Source organism: Dipodomys spectabilis, unplaced genomic scaffold, assembly GCF_019054845.1.
Source record: "Dipodomys spectabilis isolate Male_0828 unplaced genomic scaffold, ASM1905484v1 ptg000329l, whole genome shotgun sequence".
Classification (NCBI taxonomy): domain Eukaryota; kingdom Metazoa; phylum Chordata; class Mammalia; order Rodentia; family Heteromyidae; genus Dipodomys; species Dipodomys spectabilis.
Window position 1 is genome coordinate 1322501 of NW_024871006.1, and position 20399 is coordinate 1342899.

A 20399-nucleotide genomic window follows, 5' to 3' on the forward strand; every position below is an offset into this window, starting at 1 on the left:
GAGCCAGTTTCACTAGGCTGGATGTTCAACGGGCTTTCCCACCTTTGCTGAAATGTTGTTTTGGGGATTCATTTTCCTGTTAATGAAGTCCCCAGCCCTGGGGGGAGCTTAGTGTCCTGGTTTTAACATTCAGCTGCTGGTCTGTGGGGTTGGTCTGAAACAGATCCTACTGGACATGCCTTTAACCTGGTAGATGTAGATGATTATGTTGTAACATGGATTGTTGAAGATCTTTCTATAATTAGGCCTGATTGCTGTAATATAATAAACCCCAGATGAATGGATGGATGGGAAAAGTACATGCGCCAGGTGGGCCCATGAATGAATGGAAATGGAGCCATCTAGTGGCAAAAAGGATAAACTTCACACTGAACCCCATTCGTCAGTATTAGAATCCAGAAAGGGCTTCAAGACATCATTAAAACCATGGCTGTGTGTGTGTGTGTGTGTGTGTGTGTGTGTGTGTGTGTGTGTGTGTGTGTGTGTGTGTGTGTGTGTGTGTTTTCTGGTACTTGGAACCAGAGTCTCTTGCTCTTGCTTGGCTTGCTTGCTCACAACTGTTGCTGTACCTCTTGGCTTCATTTTGCTGGCAAATTGGATATAGTCTTTCAGACTTTCCTGCCCCAGCTGGCTTTGAACTGCATTCCTCAGTTCTCAGCTTCCTTCATAGCTAGCATTACAGGCATGAGCCACCAGCACCTGGCTTAAGACCATATTATTGACATTCCCTTTGTGATTCCCAAGGATTCATTTATATATGAAACAAGGAAGATAAATCATCTGCTTTCTCATTTAATTAAAAAAGTCAAATTGAGATATGAACGTGAAATTCACCCCTTTAAAGTACACTGTTTAGTAGAGTTTTGGTTCTGCTTGTGTTTACTGGCAGTACTGGGGTTTGAACTTAGAGCCTTTCCATTGCTAGGCAAGTGCTCTACTACTTAAGCTGCACCCCAGCGGGTAGTGAAGCATTGCACACACACACACACACACACACACACACACACACACACACACATACACACAGAATATATATATGTATATATGTATATATAGAAAGATGTATATAGTGATACGTATATTTACAGTAAGGTATATATAATATATATATATATATATATATATATATTTATATACCTTTTGTTGTTTTGTTTTGACATAGGGTCCATGTAGCCCAGTGTGGGCTCAAACTTCTGATCCTTCTGCCTCAGCCTTCTGAGTGCTGGGATTACAGGCAGGCATCACTGCAATCCAATGCACTTCAGTGGGTTTTATTATGATCACTAAATTGGGCAGCCATGAACATTATCTAATTCTAGACAGTTTCAACAACCCAGAAGGAAAACCCCTGCCCATTTTGAGGATTTCATATTACTCCCTGGCTCTTACTTGCTCACGGTGGCCCCCTCCCCATCTCCACAATCCTGTTCATTCCTAGGCAACCACAAATCTGCTTTCAATCTGTGTGGATTTGCCTCTTCTGGATATTTCTCACAAATGAGATCATACGCCATGTGAGGGTTTCACTTCGCATAATGCTTGTGTTGTGGTATGTAGCGGCACTCATTCCTTTTCTGTGGCTGTAGTATATATCCATTTGGTTCACCTTTCATCAGAGAATGGCATTTGGGTTGCTTTGGTCTTTTAGTGTTACAAGTAATGCTGCTGTGGACATTGGTGGAGGTGCTTTCGTGCACTTACTTTTAGTAGTAAATTTGTATGTCAAAATCCTTACCACTGTGACCATTGTCAGGGTACAATTCAGTGACAATCAATATGCTCACACTGACATGCGGTCCTTACCATCACCTATGCCTAGAGCTTTCTCCCTCTGTGAATCTGGCTATGTTTGCCGCTTTATGGTAAGTGCAATCATACAACACTTGGCCTTTTCTATCTGGATTATTAGGCTTAGCATAATGACTGCAAATTGCATTCACATTGCATCATTCGTTAGCTTCTCCTCCCTTTTGAAGGCTGAAAAACATTCCATGGTACGTGCCTACCACATTTTGTTTATAAATTCTATTATCCTTGGCTATTGGAGTTGTTTTCACTTTCTGGCTATTGTGACTAATTATTCATTTAATTTTAATCATAAGCAATCTTTTGCTATGAGCAAGATGGGTTACATTTCACCTGATGCCCAATCAGCTGACTGTCAGTTAAGAACAACACTGGCTGTTAATGGTGGTCCAAAGAATTCTCTGAAGTTCACGAGACAAAGAGTTTATGAGAGTGAGGAGGCATTCTCAACCTGAAATATCTGGAAACTTCTGAAAGTTTGTGAAAGGAGAGGAGGAGAATTCTCTTGTCCAATGCCTGCATCTGCATTGTGACACACATATGTACAGACACAGACACACAGACACACACACACACATCTGTGCTGGATTTATCCTACCACTGGTGTGATTGTCTTTATTTTCTTGGGTAAGATGCCACCCGGAATTGTCTTCCAATCTATTCTTGGTGTTTCTGGGTGCTGTGGATGGGTGGGGAGAGACCATGGGGTGGGAAGGAGAGTAGGATTTAAGCGGTCTGGATTTCCTCTTGGGCCCACATGAGCAGCATCTTCTGGCTCTGGTGGCGGTCCGTGGGTGGTCAGTGATCAGCATGGAGAGAGATAAAGACCTTTGGGTTGGAAGATGCCCTGGGAGGGGCTCTAGAACTGGGGTGCCTACCTTACAAAGGAGGCAGAAGACAGGCAGCCCTGACGCTGCCACGAGGAGTTCAGGGGGGTCTTTATAAAGAAAGGTCAGAGTCGGGCTGGGAAGGTGGCTCAGTGGTAGAGCACTTGCTTTGCATGCATGAGGCCCTGGGTTCGATTCCTCAGCACCACATAAGCAGAAAAAAGAAAAAGAAAAAGAAAGGTCAGAGTGTAGGCAATGACCCTTATCACATGTGACCTTGGATGGGAAATCTCTGCTACAGACAAATTCTAGGACAAAAAGAGGGAGAGAGGGAGAGAAAACACGGCAGTTCCCAAGGATTAGCAAGAGCCTGTGTGTCAGTAGAAGGAAGAACCGAACCCGCAATGAGAATGTATTGACCTGAGGCTGGCAGGTGGGAGGCCAGTGCCTTTCCAAGGACACTAGCAATTCCAGCTGTGGCTAGCTTCCAGCTGCTCTCCCGGGGCCCCACCCCTGCAGGAGCAGTTAGCCCGATGTCACCACACTGCCAGGTGGCCTGTTTTGCAGGACACAAAGCCTCAGCACCGACTCCATCCCCTCTGACCCGCGTCTTCCATTTCCTCTTTCCTGCTCTCTCCTTGCAGGGGAGAATCTGGGATTCTGGGAAGCCTGCGAGGATCTGAAGTATGGAGACCAGTCCAAGGTCAAGGAGAAAGCAGAGGAGATCTACAAGTGAGCCTCAGCCAGCGTGTTTTGGGACTGGGATGGACAGGAGGATGGCTGGGCTGGGGTCCGGCCTCAGCTCCACACTGTTCCTCCCTGCTGCTTTGGCAGGTTTGGGGGTTCCGCCGGTGATAAACCTGGTGAGGTGAAGGAGGGGACAGTTCCATTCCCATGGAAACGTGCTCAGGGGTTGCAGAGGCAAGCTGCTCTGAAGTACAGCACAGAATGTGTTGGCCAACAGCCCTCAGGTCTCCTGAGGTTTTACTGTGCACCTGTGCGCATGTGTCCATGTGTCCATGGTGTCCACGTGTGTAATAGAGAGAGAGGAAAAAAAAGAAAGGGAGGGAGACAGAAGGAGAGGGAAGGAAAAGGAAGGAGGGAAAGAGGAAGAGGGAGGGAGGGAAACAGAGGAAGAGAGGGAAGGAGAGAGGGATACAGAGGAGAGAGTGAGAGCACGGAAAGCAAGAGGGAAAGAGAAAGGGGGAGGGGGGAGAGAGCGGAGAAGAAGTGAAGTGGGCCAGAACCCACCCCACAGGCCATCTTTGGTCCCTGCGGACTCTGAGGGGAAGGGCAGGCCTCCCGTGGGAGGAACGGGAAGCCTCGCTTGGGAGACACTTGCATTTGCATCTCTCTTTTTTTTTTTTTTGTCGGTCGTGGGGCTTGAACTCTGGGCCTGGGCGCTGTCCCTCAGCTCTTCAGCTCAAGGCGAGCGCTCTACCACTTGAGCTACAGTGCCACTTCCGGTTTTCTGGTGGTTTATTGGAGATAAGATTCTCACAGACTCTCCTGCCCGGGCTGGCTTTGAACCTCGATCCTCAGATCTCAGCCTCCTGAGTAGCTAGGATTACAGGCGTGAGCCACCAGTGCCCGGCTGCATTTGCATCTCTTAAGTCTCACTTTGTGGCTCTGGCCACCCCCAGCCCCTCAGCCCAGCCTCGAGTGTGCCCTATCTTCCACATTGCCCAAGAGACGCGGGTGAGGATCCGAAGGGCCAGCGCAGTCTCTGGGGACCGAGTAGACAGGAGGGCAGGTTGCTAAGGAACGCTGCTCCCGCCCCTCCGCGCCCACTCCTCAGCCTGGCTGGATGGCCTTGTGTGGCTGTGGTCACATCCCTGCCCATCCTCACGTCTGTCCTTGCCACAGTGGACACCTGGGGTCCGAGACCCCATATTTCAAGTTTCTACCCACATGCGATGCAGTGGGAAGCAGCCCCGGCTTGAAGGTGCTGAGCCATGGACAGGGGGGTTGGTGGGCCCATCCCTCAGGGGGACCCCTGACTCCTCCTTCCTCCATACCCACTCAAGTTGGGCCTCCCTGGCCTTCAGAGAGGCAAGAGTGGAGGACTCAAGTCCCCTCCGTGGAGGACTTGAGGCCCCCCCCAGTGGTGACTCAGACCTGGAGTGCTGGGATTATGGGCCACCTCCCAGTCCAGCACTGGAGATTCACCGCCAAACCCCACTCCATGGGACCCTGGGGCAGCAGTCATTTGGAGGTGCCTGAGCCTGGTTTCTGGGTGAGGGAGGAGGGGAGGGGGGGGAGTTCTTCATGAAACTGGAGCATCACCCTTCCATGTTCTAGTTCCAAGGCTGACATGGCTATTTTCTTGCTTCAAGGGAAAGTCGCTCAACAACCTTTTCAGTGTTCAAGTCTTTAGGGTTTCTTCTCCTTCCTTCCTTTCTTCCTTCCTTCCTTCCTTCCTTCCCCTTCTCTCTTTCTCGCTTTCTCTCTTTCTTTCTCTCTCTCTTTCTTTCTTTCTTTCTTTCTTGATTTCCTTCCTTCCTTCCTTCCTTTCTTCCTTCCTTCTCTTTCTCTCTCTCTCTCTTTCTTTCTTTCTTTCTCTCTTTCTTTCCTTCTCTCTTTCTTTCTTCCTTTCTCTCTTTCCTTCTCTCTCTCTCTTTTTCTCTCTCTTTCTTTCTCTTTCTTTACTTCTCTCTTTCTTTCTCTCTTTCCTTCTCTCTCTTTCTTTCTCTCTTTCTTTCTCTCTCTCTTTCTCTCTCTCTTTCTCTCTCTCTCTTTCTCTCTCTCTCTCTTTCTCTCTCTCTTTCTCTCTCTCTTTCTCTCTCTCTTTCTCTCTCTCTTTCTCTCTCTCTCTCTCTCTCTCTCTCTCTCTCTCTCTCTCTCTCTCTTTCTTTCTTTCTATCCTGGGGCTTGAACTCAGGGGCTGGGCACTGTCCCTGAGCTTCTTTTCTCAAGGCTAGCGCCCTACCACTTGAGCCACAGAGCCACTTCTGGCTTTTTCTGCTTACTGAGGAATCGAACTCAGGGCTTTATGCACACGAGGCAAGTGCTCTTCCACTGCGCCACATCTTTTTAGAGTTTTCTAACAAAGCCAGAATGGACAAGATCAGTCCCCTGCCCTTTGGGCCTGAGCACTGGACTAGCTACTTTTCCCAATATTTTCTTCCCTTTCCATTCCTCCCTCCCCTGCTACCTCTCTCCCTCCCTCCCTCCCTCCCTCCCTCCCTCCCTCCCTCCCTCCCTCCCTCCCTCCCAGGCTGTTCCTGGCCCCAGGGGCCAGGCGGTGGATCAACATTGATGGGAAGACGATGGACATCACCGTGAAGGGGCTGAGGCACCCCCACCGCTACGTGCTGGACGCTGCGCAGACCCACATTTACATGCTCATGAAGAAGGTAGGGGAGCTGGGCGCAGGAGGCCTGGGAGCCTGGGGGGAACAGGGAGATGACACCACTTTGCTGGTGGCAGGATGCAGACCCGAACCCTTAGCTTTCCCACCTGTTCGCCGGGCTGGAGTCTACTGGCCACAACAGATACCCGTGGAGGCTGTTTGCACCTGTGGACACTGGGTGATGTCCATGACATGAGTGTGATGGTATGAACAGCCTACAAGGTGCATTTGCTTTGTAAAGCATAGACTTCCGTTCTCAAAGAGAACCCACAGGGAGGCCTTGCTCCTCAGGCATAAGGTACTGAGTTCAATACCAGTACCATGACAAATAGTGAGTCAATACACGAATACATATATAAATTAATACATGTAAACGAAAGAGGACCTGATAGAAAAATCAATTCCTTTTTTTGGTGCTGGTACTGAGGCTTGAACTTGGGACCTGGGTGCTGTCCCTTACAGGCATGAGCTCCCCACATCTACTCTTTCTTAGGAAATTCTAAGACAAGGTTTTCTTCTGCTGCTCCCACTTCTTATTATGGGAATTAGTCCCTTTATGGCAAGGTACCCTCTAATAGCTTTGTTGTGTGATATGGGTTGGTGGGGATGGTGGATGTTTATTAGCTTCCCTTCTTTATGTCATTTCCCCCCTGTTATTCTCTTGTTGTCTTGTAAGGCAAAACGGTTAGTGGGTAATCACTTAGCACTTTCAGCAAGAACATTAACCGTCTCTCATGTTTTCCCATTAGTGGTGTTTCTGTGTGTGTGTGTGTGTGTGTGTGTGTGTGGTGTTTTAAAGACCCACAACAGGGTTTCTTTAATAATAGTCTTCCTTCATGTATTTGAAAATGTTGTGTTTCTTAAAAATGTAGTTTTAGTACAGCACATTCAGGAGACATCCAGGAAGACGAGCTAGTAGGCAGAATGGAACAGGGTCACGGGTAATTTACAAGCATGGACTCCCTTAGATTCTACTTCTCTTCAGCCTTGTTTCTATGGCGACAGGCACAACAGGACCCAATGGCTCTATTAGCCTTTCTTCTAGACTCCATCCTGGTTCCTGTAACCATTACTGCTACCACTTAGCCCTTAGAATCAGAGCAATTCAAGAGACCTTGAAGGCTACTCTCAGCCCCCAGGCTTTGTCCTGTATATGTTATGATTAGAGTATTTAGCTAGCTTGGAAGTAGGAATCCATCATGGAACCACTTCTCTGAAACTAGCGGGGGTTCTAAGTCATGGTCTTCTATTTTCTTGGATATCTTGCCTTTATGCCCCAGAAAACACAGGGCAGAAAAGGGCATGAAGGGGGCTGAGAAGTAGGTGCCCTACCTGTAGCCACACTTGAAGGAGGGATTGAGTGGGAGAGGTCAATGGGTCCTTGTCACTTCTTGGGTTTGCTGCATGGAAGGTAACTGCAGGATGTTATTGTGGGGGTGTTGGATGATGGGGTGCAGTTGGTGCTGCTGGTCTAGGGGCCACATCTGACAGCTGCGCTCACAAACACTGTTTTTCTCTTATTCTTGTCAGGATTCGTATGCCCGCTACTTAAAATCTCCAATCTATAAAGAAATGCTGGCCAAGGCTATCGAACCTCAGGAAACCACCAAGAGAAGGCAAGTCCCCCTTGGCTTAAAGCACTAGCGTCCCACTGCTCGGTTTATAGCGACATGGCAGTCTCTTTCAGCCTAATGTCTGTTATTGAGATACTTGCTAGATGGAAAATACTGGGAACTGAAAGTATCACTCTGGGAATAAATGTTTCATTTGCTTCCAAGGCTGTGAAATCACAAGCAAGATTTCATTAGTAATTATCTTTAGCATGTTTTTGTGTCTCTAATGCTGGTTTGAAAGAATCCCAATGATCAAACCAAGAATTACTCAATCCAGACAGAAAGATCTCATTGGTTGTTTTTTTTTTATTGCCACGCCTTCCAAATTGATGAATGGGTATTAATTTAGCTACATCTTTGTATCCGAATTGTTCTAAGACTTTAGAGACAATAGAAAATTGCACCCCAAGAGAAAATACCTGTTTGGTGGGGGTGGGGGTGGAGTGGAGGGGATAAATGTGAACTCCTGGTATGTTCTGGCTGCCTCCTGTTCAGAAATACATTGACTGGTTCATTCTCACTTTCCCTGTTGGAAATGTGGGTCATTGCATCTCATCTTGCCACTGGGACAGTAGGCAACATTAATGTCTGAGGGACAGATTGGCCTTCTGTGTGTGTGTGTGTGTGTTGGATTGAAGGTTCAAACGAGTAAGCAAAGGACAGCTTGAACAAAGTCATGGGACCCTGGAAAAGGTTTCCCTCAAACCCTGCCAGCCGTGTGTCCTGCTCTAAACGCTCCTATTTGTCTGTCCAGCTCACGCTGGGCTTTTTTCCAGCTTCTCCAGTCAATTCAAAAGGAGGGCAGTTGGACTGCAGCCTTTAATAAAGGCTTTCTTAAGAAACAAACCCCCAACTCGGTCTCCGTTTGGTGGACAATGACTCTGTTATGACTGGGAGAGAAAGAAGGCCTTTGTGGTACAGTTCTAGGTTGACGAAGGAAGAAAAGGAGTCCAGTGTCCCTGGGGACTTGAGCGCTTCGTCTTGAAGCCACAAGAAAGGGCCAAAAGAACGCCAGAAGTTCAGCGAGAAATGAGCCAGGCCTAAGAGAGAGGCTGGCTTGTACTTTCCTCTCCAGATACTTTCTAAGTTAAGGCAGAGATGTGAGATCAGCTGGAGACCTTGAGGGCCACACAGGAAGGGCTTCTGGGGCCCAGGGTGCCAGACACCCCTGGTGCGGGATGTTGTAGTCTGGCCTTGTGGTGAGTGTGAATCATGAGTGTGAGTGAGAACCACGTGCAAATGCTTTTGTTCAGCGTGAAGCTCAGCCTGTATCCAGGAAGGGATTTCTAGTGGGCGGGAATTTGTTTCATGATTGACAGCTGTAGGTAGTCTCTTCAAAGTTAACCCGCCCAGGACAAGTTAACCCTAAACCCTAAGCTTTCCCCTTTGCCAGTCTGGTGAGACAGTCAATATTAGAGGCAGTTTGCGGGTAGGGCAGCCTTCTGCCTCCCTAGTACAGATACAAGAATTCTGTGGCCTTATTTGATCCAGAAAGTTGGGGTCCTAAATCATCCATCTATTATCTCCATTGAAATACTTAATTCTCAGCCGGTGTGGCTGTGGGAATCTGTCCAGGGCAGGTCTCTCTGATGCTCTTCTCTTTTATCTCTCAGGCATGTAGGGTGTGGTGCTGGTTCCTAAGATGTCATTGAGATTTTTGGTTCCAAGAATCCAGATTTGGCTTCTAAAGGAGATATTTTTTTTTGGGGGGGGGAGGGCGGTAATCCTAAGATCTGGTGTTAGGAGCAGGGTACCGCCATCTTGCCACCCCTCTGCAAATCCTCCTCACTCCCTCTGCTGAGGACACCCACTCCTCCCGGCCAGTTCCTTCCTTCCCTTTCAGACCTGTGGCTGAGATGCTCCAATTCTTTCCTGAGGCAGAAAATCTTGGGGTTTTTAAGTTCCTAAGTCTACTGTGCTGCTGGCTTTCATGAAGATCTTACAGGGTGCTAAGATAATAATTTGATGTCTAAACACTGGAGAAAGGTGTCTGTTGTAGTTGACCATCCAGAAAGCTCTCCTGGCATCTTAATTTACCAACCGGAAGCAGCTGGCTCATTCTCCAGGGGAGAAAGAGAAGAGCCAACGTTGAAGCTGGCTCTGGGAACTCCCCTTGACGTGCCCAGGGATGTGGGGCTAACCACTCCAGGTTCCCGCCTTCCCAGCCCCAGCCCCCTCCGGGAGTACTGACAGCCAGTCAACCATCTGTGTGCTTCCTCGCAGTGCCGGCCTCCCGTTCATGCGCCGCCACCTACGTTCCAGCCCGAGCCCTGTCATCCTGAGACAGCTGGAAGAGGAAGCGAAGGCTCGAGAAGCAGCCAACACCGTGGACATCACCCAGGTCATGAGCAAGCTGGACCGGAGGAGCCAACTCAAGAAGGAGCTCCCTCCTAAATGAAGCTGTGATTCCCGGGGTGGATGGCGGGGCTGAGGGGTGGAGAGGGCCAGGGGAGGAGTGTACTTGGAAGAGGCAAACAAAGGAAAGTAGGATCAAAGTCTAGAAGATTCCATTCCCCATGATTAGAGCAGTAGGGTCAATGAGTTTTCCCCCAGATTCCTTTAATGTGCTTCATGGTGAATTTTACAATGCTAAAAGTGACTTGTTTGTTCCCCACCACCCCCCAGCTCCCCAGGGGGTAACACTGATGATGGCTGGGGGGAGGGGAGTCACCTGACTTATGACACCCACCTGTCATAACCTTTGGGAGTTCATGTAGCACAAACCATAGGGAGAGTAGCCTGCCTTGTAGAGATACAGACACACCAAGCCTAGTTCTTCTAAGGACATTTGCCTAAAGTAGCTTCAGGAAGCTCCTCATCCTATCTCTCCAGCTTAGACTCTGCTTCTCAAGCCATCTGGAGTCCTTCCAAGGAGCAGATTCTAGGTTCCCCCCCGTGGAAATACTTTTCTAGCTCCTATATTAACTGAAAGGGCCCCGTTAAGCCGGGCCTCCTGCTGAGCTTATGTGTTAGCCACAGCTACCTGAGGGGATAACAGCATCTTTTCCTTCTGTCTCTCCATCTTGTAATTCCTGGGTAATGAAGCAGCTTGTGAGGAATGCAAGACTCGGGCCAGAGAAGAATCTAGGCACTCATGTCTTCATTCCCGGGGAAGAAGGCTGGTAGCTATCCATGGCATTTTCATGATGACTTGTGAGCTAATAGAATGCACTTTTTTCTTTTTTGGAGGATGCTCTCTAGCTCTTGATGTTTCCCTCTCTGCGGCTATAGGCTAGGCCAGCTCTGTGGTCAGGGGTAGAGGGAAAAGACAGCTCCAACCTTGACCTTGTGAGGCCTATAAGGTTACTCTTGAAGTGAGGCTTACCTCATATACCTGCATGCAAAAGAGAGAGCAAGGAGGTGAGCAGGAACACATTCATTTACCCAGCTATGTTTTGAGCCCTTCCTGTGTGCAAGGAGTTGATGAACAAGCAAGACACAGTTCTTCTCTCACGGAACGTGACAGTCTAGGACTGTCAAAGGTAACTTGTTGGGTAACATTCAACCACAAATGAGAATGCCATTCCACAGATGTTTTTTGTCCGTATATACGGGATCATCTCTGTGGCTTTGTGGTTCCTGGCTGGGTTTGCTCACATGTCTACAGAAGCCTAGGCTGGGGTGGATGGATGAGTCTGCTCTGCTTCACCAATCTGTCTTCTTCTAACAACTTGACCCAGGCAGGGAGCCAATGATGACGGCAGAATTACAAGGGAGTCAGTAGAAAGAACACAGGGCTTCACATGGTTTCTTCTGCGTCATTTCATTGGCCAAAGCAAGCCACGGAGGCAGCTGGATTCAAGATGACCTCTTCTAGTGACAAGAGGTCAAAGCTTTCTAGCAAAAGACACAGATGCAGGACAGGGTAGAGAACTGAGGTTACCACTGCAATCAATGACCTCAACACAATGTAGATGGAAAACCTGCTGAATGTGTCCTAAAGGGAGGGTGCTGTGCTTGGGAAGATGAGTTGTATGGACTGGTTCTCTTGGAAGCAGTGGCAGAGAAGCAGAGGAGGAGCGAGCGTTGGCTGCAGAATGGGGACGGAGCAGGGAGCCTGTCCCAGGGAGAGAGGACAATGTGTACAAAGGCCCAGAGGAGGCAAATAGCTCAGAGTACAGTGCAAGGCCAGAGAGCCATGGAGCCTGGATGATGAAGAAGAAATGGAACAAGATGAAGCAGGAGAAGTAGGCAGACCGAGGTCATCCAAGACCCTCTAGGCCAGAGTGAAGAATCCATGGGCACTGGTTTTATATTAACAAGATAATTCCAACCTGAGGAGGGGGTGTCTGCCTCCCTTCATGGGTCAAAGACTAGCACAGCAAGGCATAGACTTCATTTATCTCTCTTTTGAACATGGTTGGAATTTTCCAGCTCTGGAGGGTGCCTGCAGGTTGATAGTGAAACCACTATCAGCTGAGTGCCAAGAGGGAAGCGACCATAGCTACCTATTTACCACTTGGAAGCTAATGCTTAAGACCTAGCACATTCTACACAACATGTATTCAGATGAATGAATGAATGAATGAATGAATGAATGAATGGAATAGCAAGAGCCCTGGCTTTTTTTTGGGGGGTCAGTTGTGGGGCCTGAACTCTGGGCCTGAGCACTGTTCCTTAGCTCAAGGCTAGTATTCTACCACTTGAGCCACAGCACCACTTCTGGCTTTTTCTTCTTATGTGGTGCTGAGGAATCGAACCCAGGGCTTCAGGCATGCAAGACAAGCACTCTACCACTGAGCCACCTTCCCAGCCCGAGCCCTGGGTTTTGATAAGTCTCTTGGACCCTGTTCTGATCCCAGCCCTAGACATGAGGTCTTGAGCAAGTCCCAGAACCTCTTGGTTTCTTAGTCATTCATGAAAAGAGAAGTTGGGTCAAGATTTATTCTCAAAGCAGACTTTATGAATGTCAAGGGGAGGGGGGCGGGTAACCAGGCCTGGGATACCAATTCGACTTGAATATTTAGAATAAGAGAAAAAGTTTAGGTGGTTTTTTAAAAAAAAATTTACATTAAAACAATCATTAATATGTTATGAAATAGAATGCAAAATGTGCATGAATTTTTTACGGTTGGAATATGAGACATCAAAGACGTTTCGCGCTTGGCTGTGGCAGGTTCAGGCTCTGCCCTCAGACTCCTGCGGGAGCTGGTTGCAGAGCTCTCCTGCCGTTTGGCCTACTTTCGTGGGAAAGTTTGAGAAGCAGGAAATGAGAGGATACTTGCTGCCCCTTCAAGTTACTCTGCATGAGCCTAGAGCCCGCCCCTAGCAACATGGCGGGCAGGGTAGTAGATGTGTTGAATATATCATGCATTCTTTTCTGACATTTTTTATGGTATTGGGGTTTGAACTCAGGGCTTCATACTCCCGCAGCTTGCTTGCTCAGTCAGTGCTCTACCAACAGAGCCATGCCCCTAGCCTTACTTTGATTTTAGAGATGGAGTTTTTGTGGACTTTCCTTCCTAGGCTGGCTTTGAACTGTGATCCTCCAATCACATCCCAGGAACCACTAGCCTGGGGAGGGAGTGAAGACTTGGAGAGAGCAGAGTTGCTTTTGGGGCAGTTAGCTGGATTGCAGGAACAGATCGAGTGACTAATCTAGCCTATCTGGAAAGCTCTATCCAGTAACTGGAGATGTTCGATTTTATACACTTGTATAACCTCACTGTACCTCAGCTCTAGACATTAGCTCTTTTCCAGTCTTTACCTATGTCCTCTCCACCTCAGGAGTTTGCAGTGCTCTCTTCTACAATCCTTGGGCCCAGTAGGAAATTCTCCTGTGTTATAGAAAAGGGGCCACGGGTCTGAGTTCCGAGGTCCTGCAAGTGTTCATGGTTGCTGTCAGTTCTAGCAGGTAGCAGTTGCTCCTACCAGGGCTCAAGGGTAACACCAGCCTCACAGGGCCCACTTGGATGTCAGATGGCATCAAAGATCGTGTTTATTTGGACAATGTGAGTGACGTGTTTAAATCTTTATGATAGTCTCTTGCGCTCACACACCATCCTCATTCCTTAGTGCCAATAGTTGAACCCCATGACAAACCTTTTGATGCGGGTACATTTTATGCTAGCGTAGGCACCCGGGTTTCGCTGTGGAATTCCACTTTCCCAGCTTGACTGTTAGAGAACAGACTGTTTTATGAGGAGTATTCAGTGCAAATAGAAGGGTCAGAGACAAGAACCTGAGACCTTAGACCCATGCATGACATATAAATGCTCAATAAACACTAACTGCTGTTATCATCACCATCATCATCATCATCATCCTTACTACTATTATCACCTTCATATCACCATCATTCCTGTCCTTACTATCATCTTCACCACCATCACCACCATCACCATCCTCACTACCATCATCCCGTGTCTCACTACCATCAGCACTGTTACTGTCTTCATTACCCTCGCTCCCTACACTCCCATGCTCTTTAAGCAGACTTGTGTCTTCTTCGGTCTGTTGGTATTGTCCAATAAAGGGCGTTTCCTGAGAGTAGGCAAACCACTCTTATCCTGCACCACCCTCTCTGGTCTCTCAAAATCTTGTCCTGCATCTATCTCCAGGGAACATTAGGATAGAGTCCAGGTGTGGGCAGGAGAAAGAGTCTGCCCCCCAGAAGCAGCATCTTCTGGGAGAGGAGTAACTAACAACAGTGTAGTTACTGCTCAGCCAATGCAAGGGTGAAAGATTTTGTGCTAGACTGTGACCAATGGAATGACTGGGAGATGAAATGACATGGCCTCCCAAAGAGCTGTTTCCTCATGTAATCAAGTTTTCTTATTTGCTTCTGGAGAAGTGAGGAAGGGGAGAATGGAAAAGGTATAGCAGGCAAGACTGCATATCTGAACGTTAAATTGGAACACATCCCTCTGGTTCTCAGGAAGGCTGTTCAAATGGCCATGGGTTTTCTTTAAATTCTCAGCCAGTTTTCTGGGGACAGAAACATGAGTTGCACCCTCCTACATCATGTGCTTTGCCTTCCATTAAAAAGCCTGTGATTGCGTTCTCACATTAATGTACCTGCTCCATTTCATGCTTCCTTCTCTTGGTTAACCTCGCGCAATAAAATGCAGTGCACAAGAAAACGAAGTCAAACTGTCCTCCTCTTTGTCTGTGTCCTGTCACATTTCTTTGCCACGTGTCTTGCATGCCACCGCTTTGCTTTCTGACATCAGTGGTCGCTGGGGCATGGGTGGGAGGGGCTAGGTCTCCAAGCTCCAGCTCCAGGCTGGAGGGGATCCATGGGTCACTGGTGGGAGGAGGTGGATAAAGCCCGCTTAGAGTGTCCTCAGCCAACCCAGCCAATGGCCATCTGCCCAGAAGAAAGAACCATCTCAGGCAAGGTAAGTGAAGGAAGGTAGCGGTCACTTTTCCTATCCATTCTGTTATTCATCCTTGGAAAAGAGAAGGTGTTGGAGGAAGAATGGGATGGGGAAAAGAGGGAGGGAGAGAAGAGGATGGAAGATACACAGGGTTGGGGGAAGGTAGGGAGGAAAAAATTCTAGTCATAAGCTATACAATCCCGGTCAGGTTGTATCAGCTCCATGAGACTTGTTGTCGTATCTGTAGAGTAGAATTATGGAAGAAGAGTTTACCATTGATGCTGAAGGAATGGGTTTTCAGTTAGAGTCAGGAGGCACCACTCTGATACCTCTTTCTTTCCCCCAATCTTGACAAAGCCTAGCTTCTCTTGTGAGTTATGTCTATTCCTTCCACTGCTAGGATCCCAACCTCCCATGGGCAATAGGGGTCAACATGGCTCAGCAAAAACAGCAGGGACTTTTTGTTACACCGCTCTGGGCTTCCAATCTCACGTAGTCACTGATTAAGTCTTTGATGGATGGGTAAGCAACAGTCCCAAAGAACAAATGCTTGTTAGTGCATGATTGCCCATGGTGAGACCACCGCAGAGGTGCCTTAGCCCATTGAGACCACTACGATAAAGGCATTACCTTGGTGGTGGCCCATTAACAGAAAATTCCCATGGTTCTGAGGACTGAGAAGTCCATGGTGAAGGCACCAACAGATCCAGAGAATGATAGCAGCATCTCACTGCACTCTCACTGTGCTCTCTGGGGTCTTTTATGTAAGGGTCCCATTCCTACTCACCTCCCAAAGGCCTCTCTCCTCAGATCATCAGCTTGGGCATGTGGATGTGGAAAGAATCTTCAGGCCACACATTGGTACCAGGTCCTGAACAGGGCTCACCAGCCAGGGGTCAGCCGGGGTAGCTGCACTCTAACCTGGAAGCTCTTGGGAGGGTCCTCTTCCAGGCTTGTTCAGGCTCTTGGTAAGATGTGAGTCCTTATAGAATGAGTGTTTTGGAGGACTGGAAGTAGCTTCTTGACCGGATATGCTGATCCATTCAGCCATGCAGACCTGGGAGTTTTAAGTCTCTCTCTCTCTCTTACCATTTCCACCATTCCTTGGCATCTTGAGCATGAATTTTCCACCTCTGTTAAAAATGGAGATAATGGTAGTGATTTGCCTCACCGAGTGGCTCTGGGGGTGGGGAGGGAGGCAGATGCAAGCATCCCTGATATTGAGTAAATTGTTCAGGCCGGGGACTTCTGGTTGCTAAGTTCTCACTGTATCTTAACAATAACAATACTTGTTAGTAATGTGATAATTCACCAGCCCAGGTAGGTCCTGATCCTGGGGTCTGGTTCCTAAACTGTTACACGGAGCAATAGCTCAAGCTGCTATTTCAGAATAGGATCTTGTTTGAATGTCAGAGAACCAGTGGGAGACAATGAAGACTCCTTTTCACCCCCATTTCCAATCTTATCCAGCCATTTCAGTCATCTGCCCCTCCCCCCAGCCTTTGAAAAGCTGCCCTTCCATGCACCTGCCCTATTTCCTTTAGGTTAGGTCATCTTACCTGGGTGACTGGGAGACCAGGACCTCATGCCACAGAAGCCAACAGCCCCCTGCCCAGGGCTGAGGCCGCTGCCTTTCCATCTGCAGGACAGTTCTTAGGGGTGGAGAGAAGGTGGCGGTGGAGATCCCTGTCCTACATCGGGGACTCGAGATACGTCCCCTTTCTCCACTCAATGACCAGGGGTCAGGCCCTGCTGAAGTGGTGGGGGTCTTGCTATTTCTCCTGCTCAGTGAGATGCTTCCAGGCCTGAGGCTGGGGCCACTGGTGCAGAAGACATGGCCCTGGGGGTGCTGGGGCTCGCTCCCCTGGGTCATGGTCCTGAGGGGTGATGGAGAATTCAGTCTGGCTTCCCTCCAGCATCTGGGAATGGGAAGAAGGCTGGTTTGTGCTCTGGGACAGAACTGTCCCGTTCTGGGGCTCTTGGGTACAGACAGGTCCCTAACAGCAGGCCTCTGTGCTGCTGTCACAGGGGGCAGACAGACCAGGCCTGCACCCCAAGTCATCAGAAGTGGGAGAGGGGGTTGAGTTAACTGAGGGTGGTTTGAGGGGGCCCCCCAGAACTCACTGCTGAGCTTTCTCCTTTCCTTCCCTACAGCCAGGCCAGCACATGGCTCCCAGCCCCCACCTGGCCGTGTACACGGGGACCTGCGTGCCTCCCTCTCCTTCGGGCCCCTTCTCCCCGTCCTGCCGCTCTCCCCGGAGGCCTTTCCCCTCGCCCAGCCGCTTCATCAGGCGGCCCAGCACTGCCATCTGCCCCTCACCCATTCGAGTCGCCTTGGAGGGCTCTTCAGGCTTAGAGCCGAAGGGGGAGGCCAGCTGGTCTGGTGCCCAGGGCGATAGCAGCGAGACCTCCATCGATGGCCCCGCGTCACTCAGCCAGCCCAGGGCCCCTGCCAAAGCCCGGCCGGCCCTGTCCCTCAGCAGGTTTCTGAGGCGAGGTTGCTTGGCTTCTCCGGTCTTTGCCAGGCTCTCACCCAAGTGCCCAGCTGTGTCCCACGGGAAGGTGCAGCCCCTGGGGGACGTGGGCCAGCAGCTGCCCAGGCTGAAACCCAAGAAGGTAGCAAAGTAAGAAGAAGGGGCTTGCACTGCGCTTGTGATGACCGGGGAGCTGCGGGTGTGGACAAAGGCCCTGTGACACACCTGCGGCCGGGAGGTGGTGGGGCTGGAATGCTTCCCTCCCTCTTCCTGACAAGGAGGAGGCCCAGAGGTCTTCTTAAAAACCAATTAGCTAGGGCTGGGAATGTGGTTTAGTGGTAGGGTACTTACCTAGCATGCATGAAGCCCTGGGTTCGATTCCTCAGTACCCCATATACAGAAGAAGCCAGAAGTGGTACTGTGACTCAGGTGCTAGCCTTGAGCACCGAGAAGCTCAGGGACAGAGCTCAGGCCCTGAGTTCAAGCCCCAGGATTGGCAAAATAAAATTAATTAGCTAATTAGTTAACTAATCATTTTATCAGAACCAGGTCTGTATTCTCCCACTTAGGCCAACACCGCCAGCCCTTTTGGCTTTGGTTACTTTTCCCAACAAGATCTTGGCTTTTATGTTGCCTTGGCAATCCTCCTATTTACAAATCTCAAGTAGTTGCTTTTTATTTGTTCAGATTTGGGGAGGGGTGTCATAACTATCCAGGATGGCCTTGAATGGGGAATCCTCCCGGTCTCTGCCTCCCAAGGAGCAAGGATTAAACGTGTGGGCCACTGCACCCACCTATATGGGGTTTTTTTTGCTTTGACATCTTTTCCTGTCCACCTTTTCCTTATGTCCCCCTTAACCGCGAGAATATGAGTTTAATAAAGACACTGATTTGTAAAGGGTAGAAGATCTATGGCCACAGTGGGATGCCCAGGTGATGTGATCCTAGGGTATGCTTCCCCTACCTTAGGGGGCTTGCATTCCCTCAACCCCCATCCTCAGGGGCACCTGCACATTTCCACATGCACCCCTCCTAGATCTTCGTGTTGGCAGTGATATCAAAAATGCGGATGCCCGATCTCTTCCTGAGCATGAATCCTCCTCTGCCAAGTACAGAGAGGAGCTCAGAAGATTGCTTGATAAAGCCCATGGCAGAAAACCAAGTGGTAGACAGCACAAACTATGAATCAGCCCATCCTTATTGGGTTTGAGAGGAGGCAGTCAGGGTTACCCCCGCCCCCCAAACGAATGAACTAGTTCCTACATTTGGCCCTGCTTGAGCTTGGAGAAGGAAGGGACAAGCAGGGGCCTTAAGTTGTCATGGGTACCCAAGGAGCATTGGCTGCACTGTGTGTCGTATGCATGAGGGGCTGTGAGTACCCCAGGCCCGTGCCCCTCCTACCCGCGTTGCTTGGAGGAGCAGGAGGGAAGGGGGGTCCCCCTTAGGAAGGGGAGTAGAATCCAGTGCATACTTGTTGATTCTTCATCAGGAAGGGTGATGATGGAATGTTCTAGCTCAGCCTTGCTATGTGGGTGTGGGGCTTTTTAACAGTTTCTCAGGGATAAAAAGGGCTGCTATGTCCTACAGGGACTTTCTGAATTCATCAGAACCCGGAAGATCTAAGCCCTTGCCCCCAAGTAAAATGAAGCATGTTTGGAATCCTAATCCCTAATAACAAGGATCTCCTGAGGCAAGGGTGGCACAAGCCCCTTTGGGTAAATGCCCCCTGTGTTGGTGTGTTAGTCTACTTGGGGCTGTTGGGGATCAGCTGGCCTCCTACCCCTTTGTCATGTGTGCTCTTTTGTGCCTGAAGCTTTTTCCAGATCAAAATGGATGTGCCTACAGACAGTGGACACTGCCTAGTGGACTCGGACGACGCTGGGACAGGGGAGTCTGGTGACCGGGCTACAGAAAATGAGGTCATCTGTCCCTGGGAGAGCCTGGCGGAGGGCAAGGCTGGCTGAGCTGAGGCCTTGGACCAGGAGCATCTTCCTGGCAGATAGATACTGCCAGACTGGGCCGTGCTGCACACCTGTTCTCAAACCAAAGTGCATTAGAATGAAAATGGAGGGCTGGAGAGACTGGGGAACAGTCCTCTGGCTGGCTGGCTCCCCTACTTCCCGAGTCATGATGTCCCCTTGCGTGGCAAAAAAAAAGGCATGCGGGCCTGAAGATGTCCCTTGCTGCCTTAATACCAATAAAAGGATAACTGGGAAGCATTTCTTGGACTGGAACGTGAGCATGTGCCCAATTGTATTAGCTGTTCATGAGCAATAATAGCTTACGAAATAAACTCGTGTTTTCTTCTGTTTTGTGGACAAGGGGACATTGAGTACCTTCCAAGAGTCTCCCCCACCCCTTCCCTGTCTACAATGGTCCAGCCATAATGCTTTCATCAACTAAGCTTTAGGGCGTGGGAGGTGTCAGGCCACCAGAAGTGGAAAAGCACACCCCTACAATGCAAGGTTCTATAAAAGTAGGCATCAAAACGGATTGTGTTGGGGACAACATCTATGAGGGGTAAAGGATGGAAGCTGAAGAAAGGAAGGAGGGACTTAGCCCTCCAGAGAAGGAGGAGAGGGTGGAGGGAGTCTGAGAGGCAGCACAGTTTCCAGAATCTGGGCCAGGCCACCAGGATGGCATCCTTGAGTCAAAGTCATTGCCAAAGGAGTCTTTCAGGTCCCGGGAATGGGCTCTGCACTGTTGCCCGGTCAGTTGCAGGATCATGGTCTGAGGACCCCTTCCTACTCCCCCAGAGGAAAGCCTGGCCTGTCGGATACAGGCTCTGTGTTGCAACACTGGGTCATTCGTCCATCCTCTCCTTATAGGAGGATCCAGGAGCCCATTTTCTCTTCTACTGCACCAGGCCAGTAGGAAGTTATGGGGGGTGGGTCTTGGGTACTCTTCCTACCTTTCTCCAAGCTACTCATCCAGAGAGTGCTTATTCATTGAGTGCATACTGGATGCCCAGTGCTAGCCTGGGGAGGTAGCTGTGATAATGACTTTTT

General features: G+C 49.3%; 1 protein-coding gene across 1 annotated transcript in view; it reads left to right on the top strand.

Moving 5' to 3' along the window:
* Rgs9 (regulator of G protein signaling 9) overlaps positions 1–19603 on the top strand; it is a 63627-nt gene extending 44024 nt beyond the window's left edge. The window contains exons 14-19 of the mRNA XM_042665487.1: positions 3278–3365; positions 5851–5989; positions 7516–7601; positions 9822–9939; positions 17072–17541; positions 19205–19603. Coding sequence (XP_042521421.1) covers positions 3278–3365; positions 5851–5989; positions 7516–7601; positions 9822–9939; positions 17072–17541; positions 19205–19355 — 1052 coding nt within the window. The 3' untranslated portion in view covers positions 19356–19603. The remainder of the gene's footprint in view (positions 1–3277; positions 3366–5850; positions 5990–7515; positions 7602–9821; positions 9940–17071; positions 17542–19204) is intronic.
* The last annotated feature ends 796 nt before the right edge of the window (positions 19604–20399 follow it).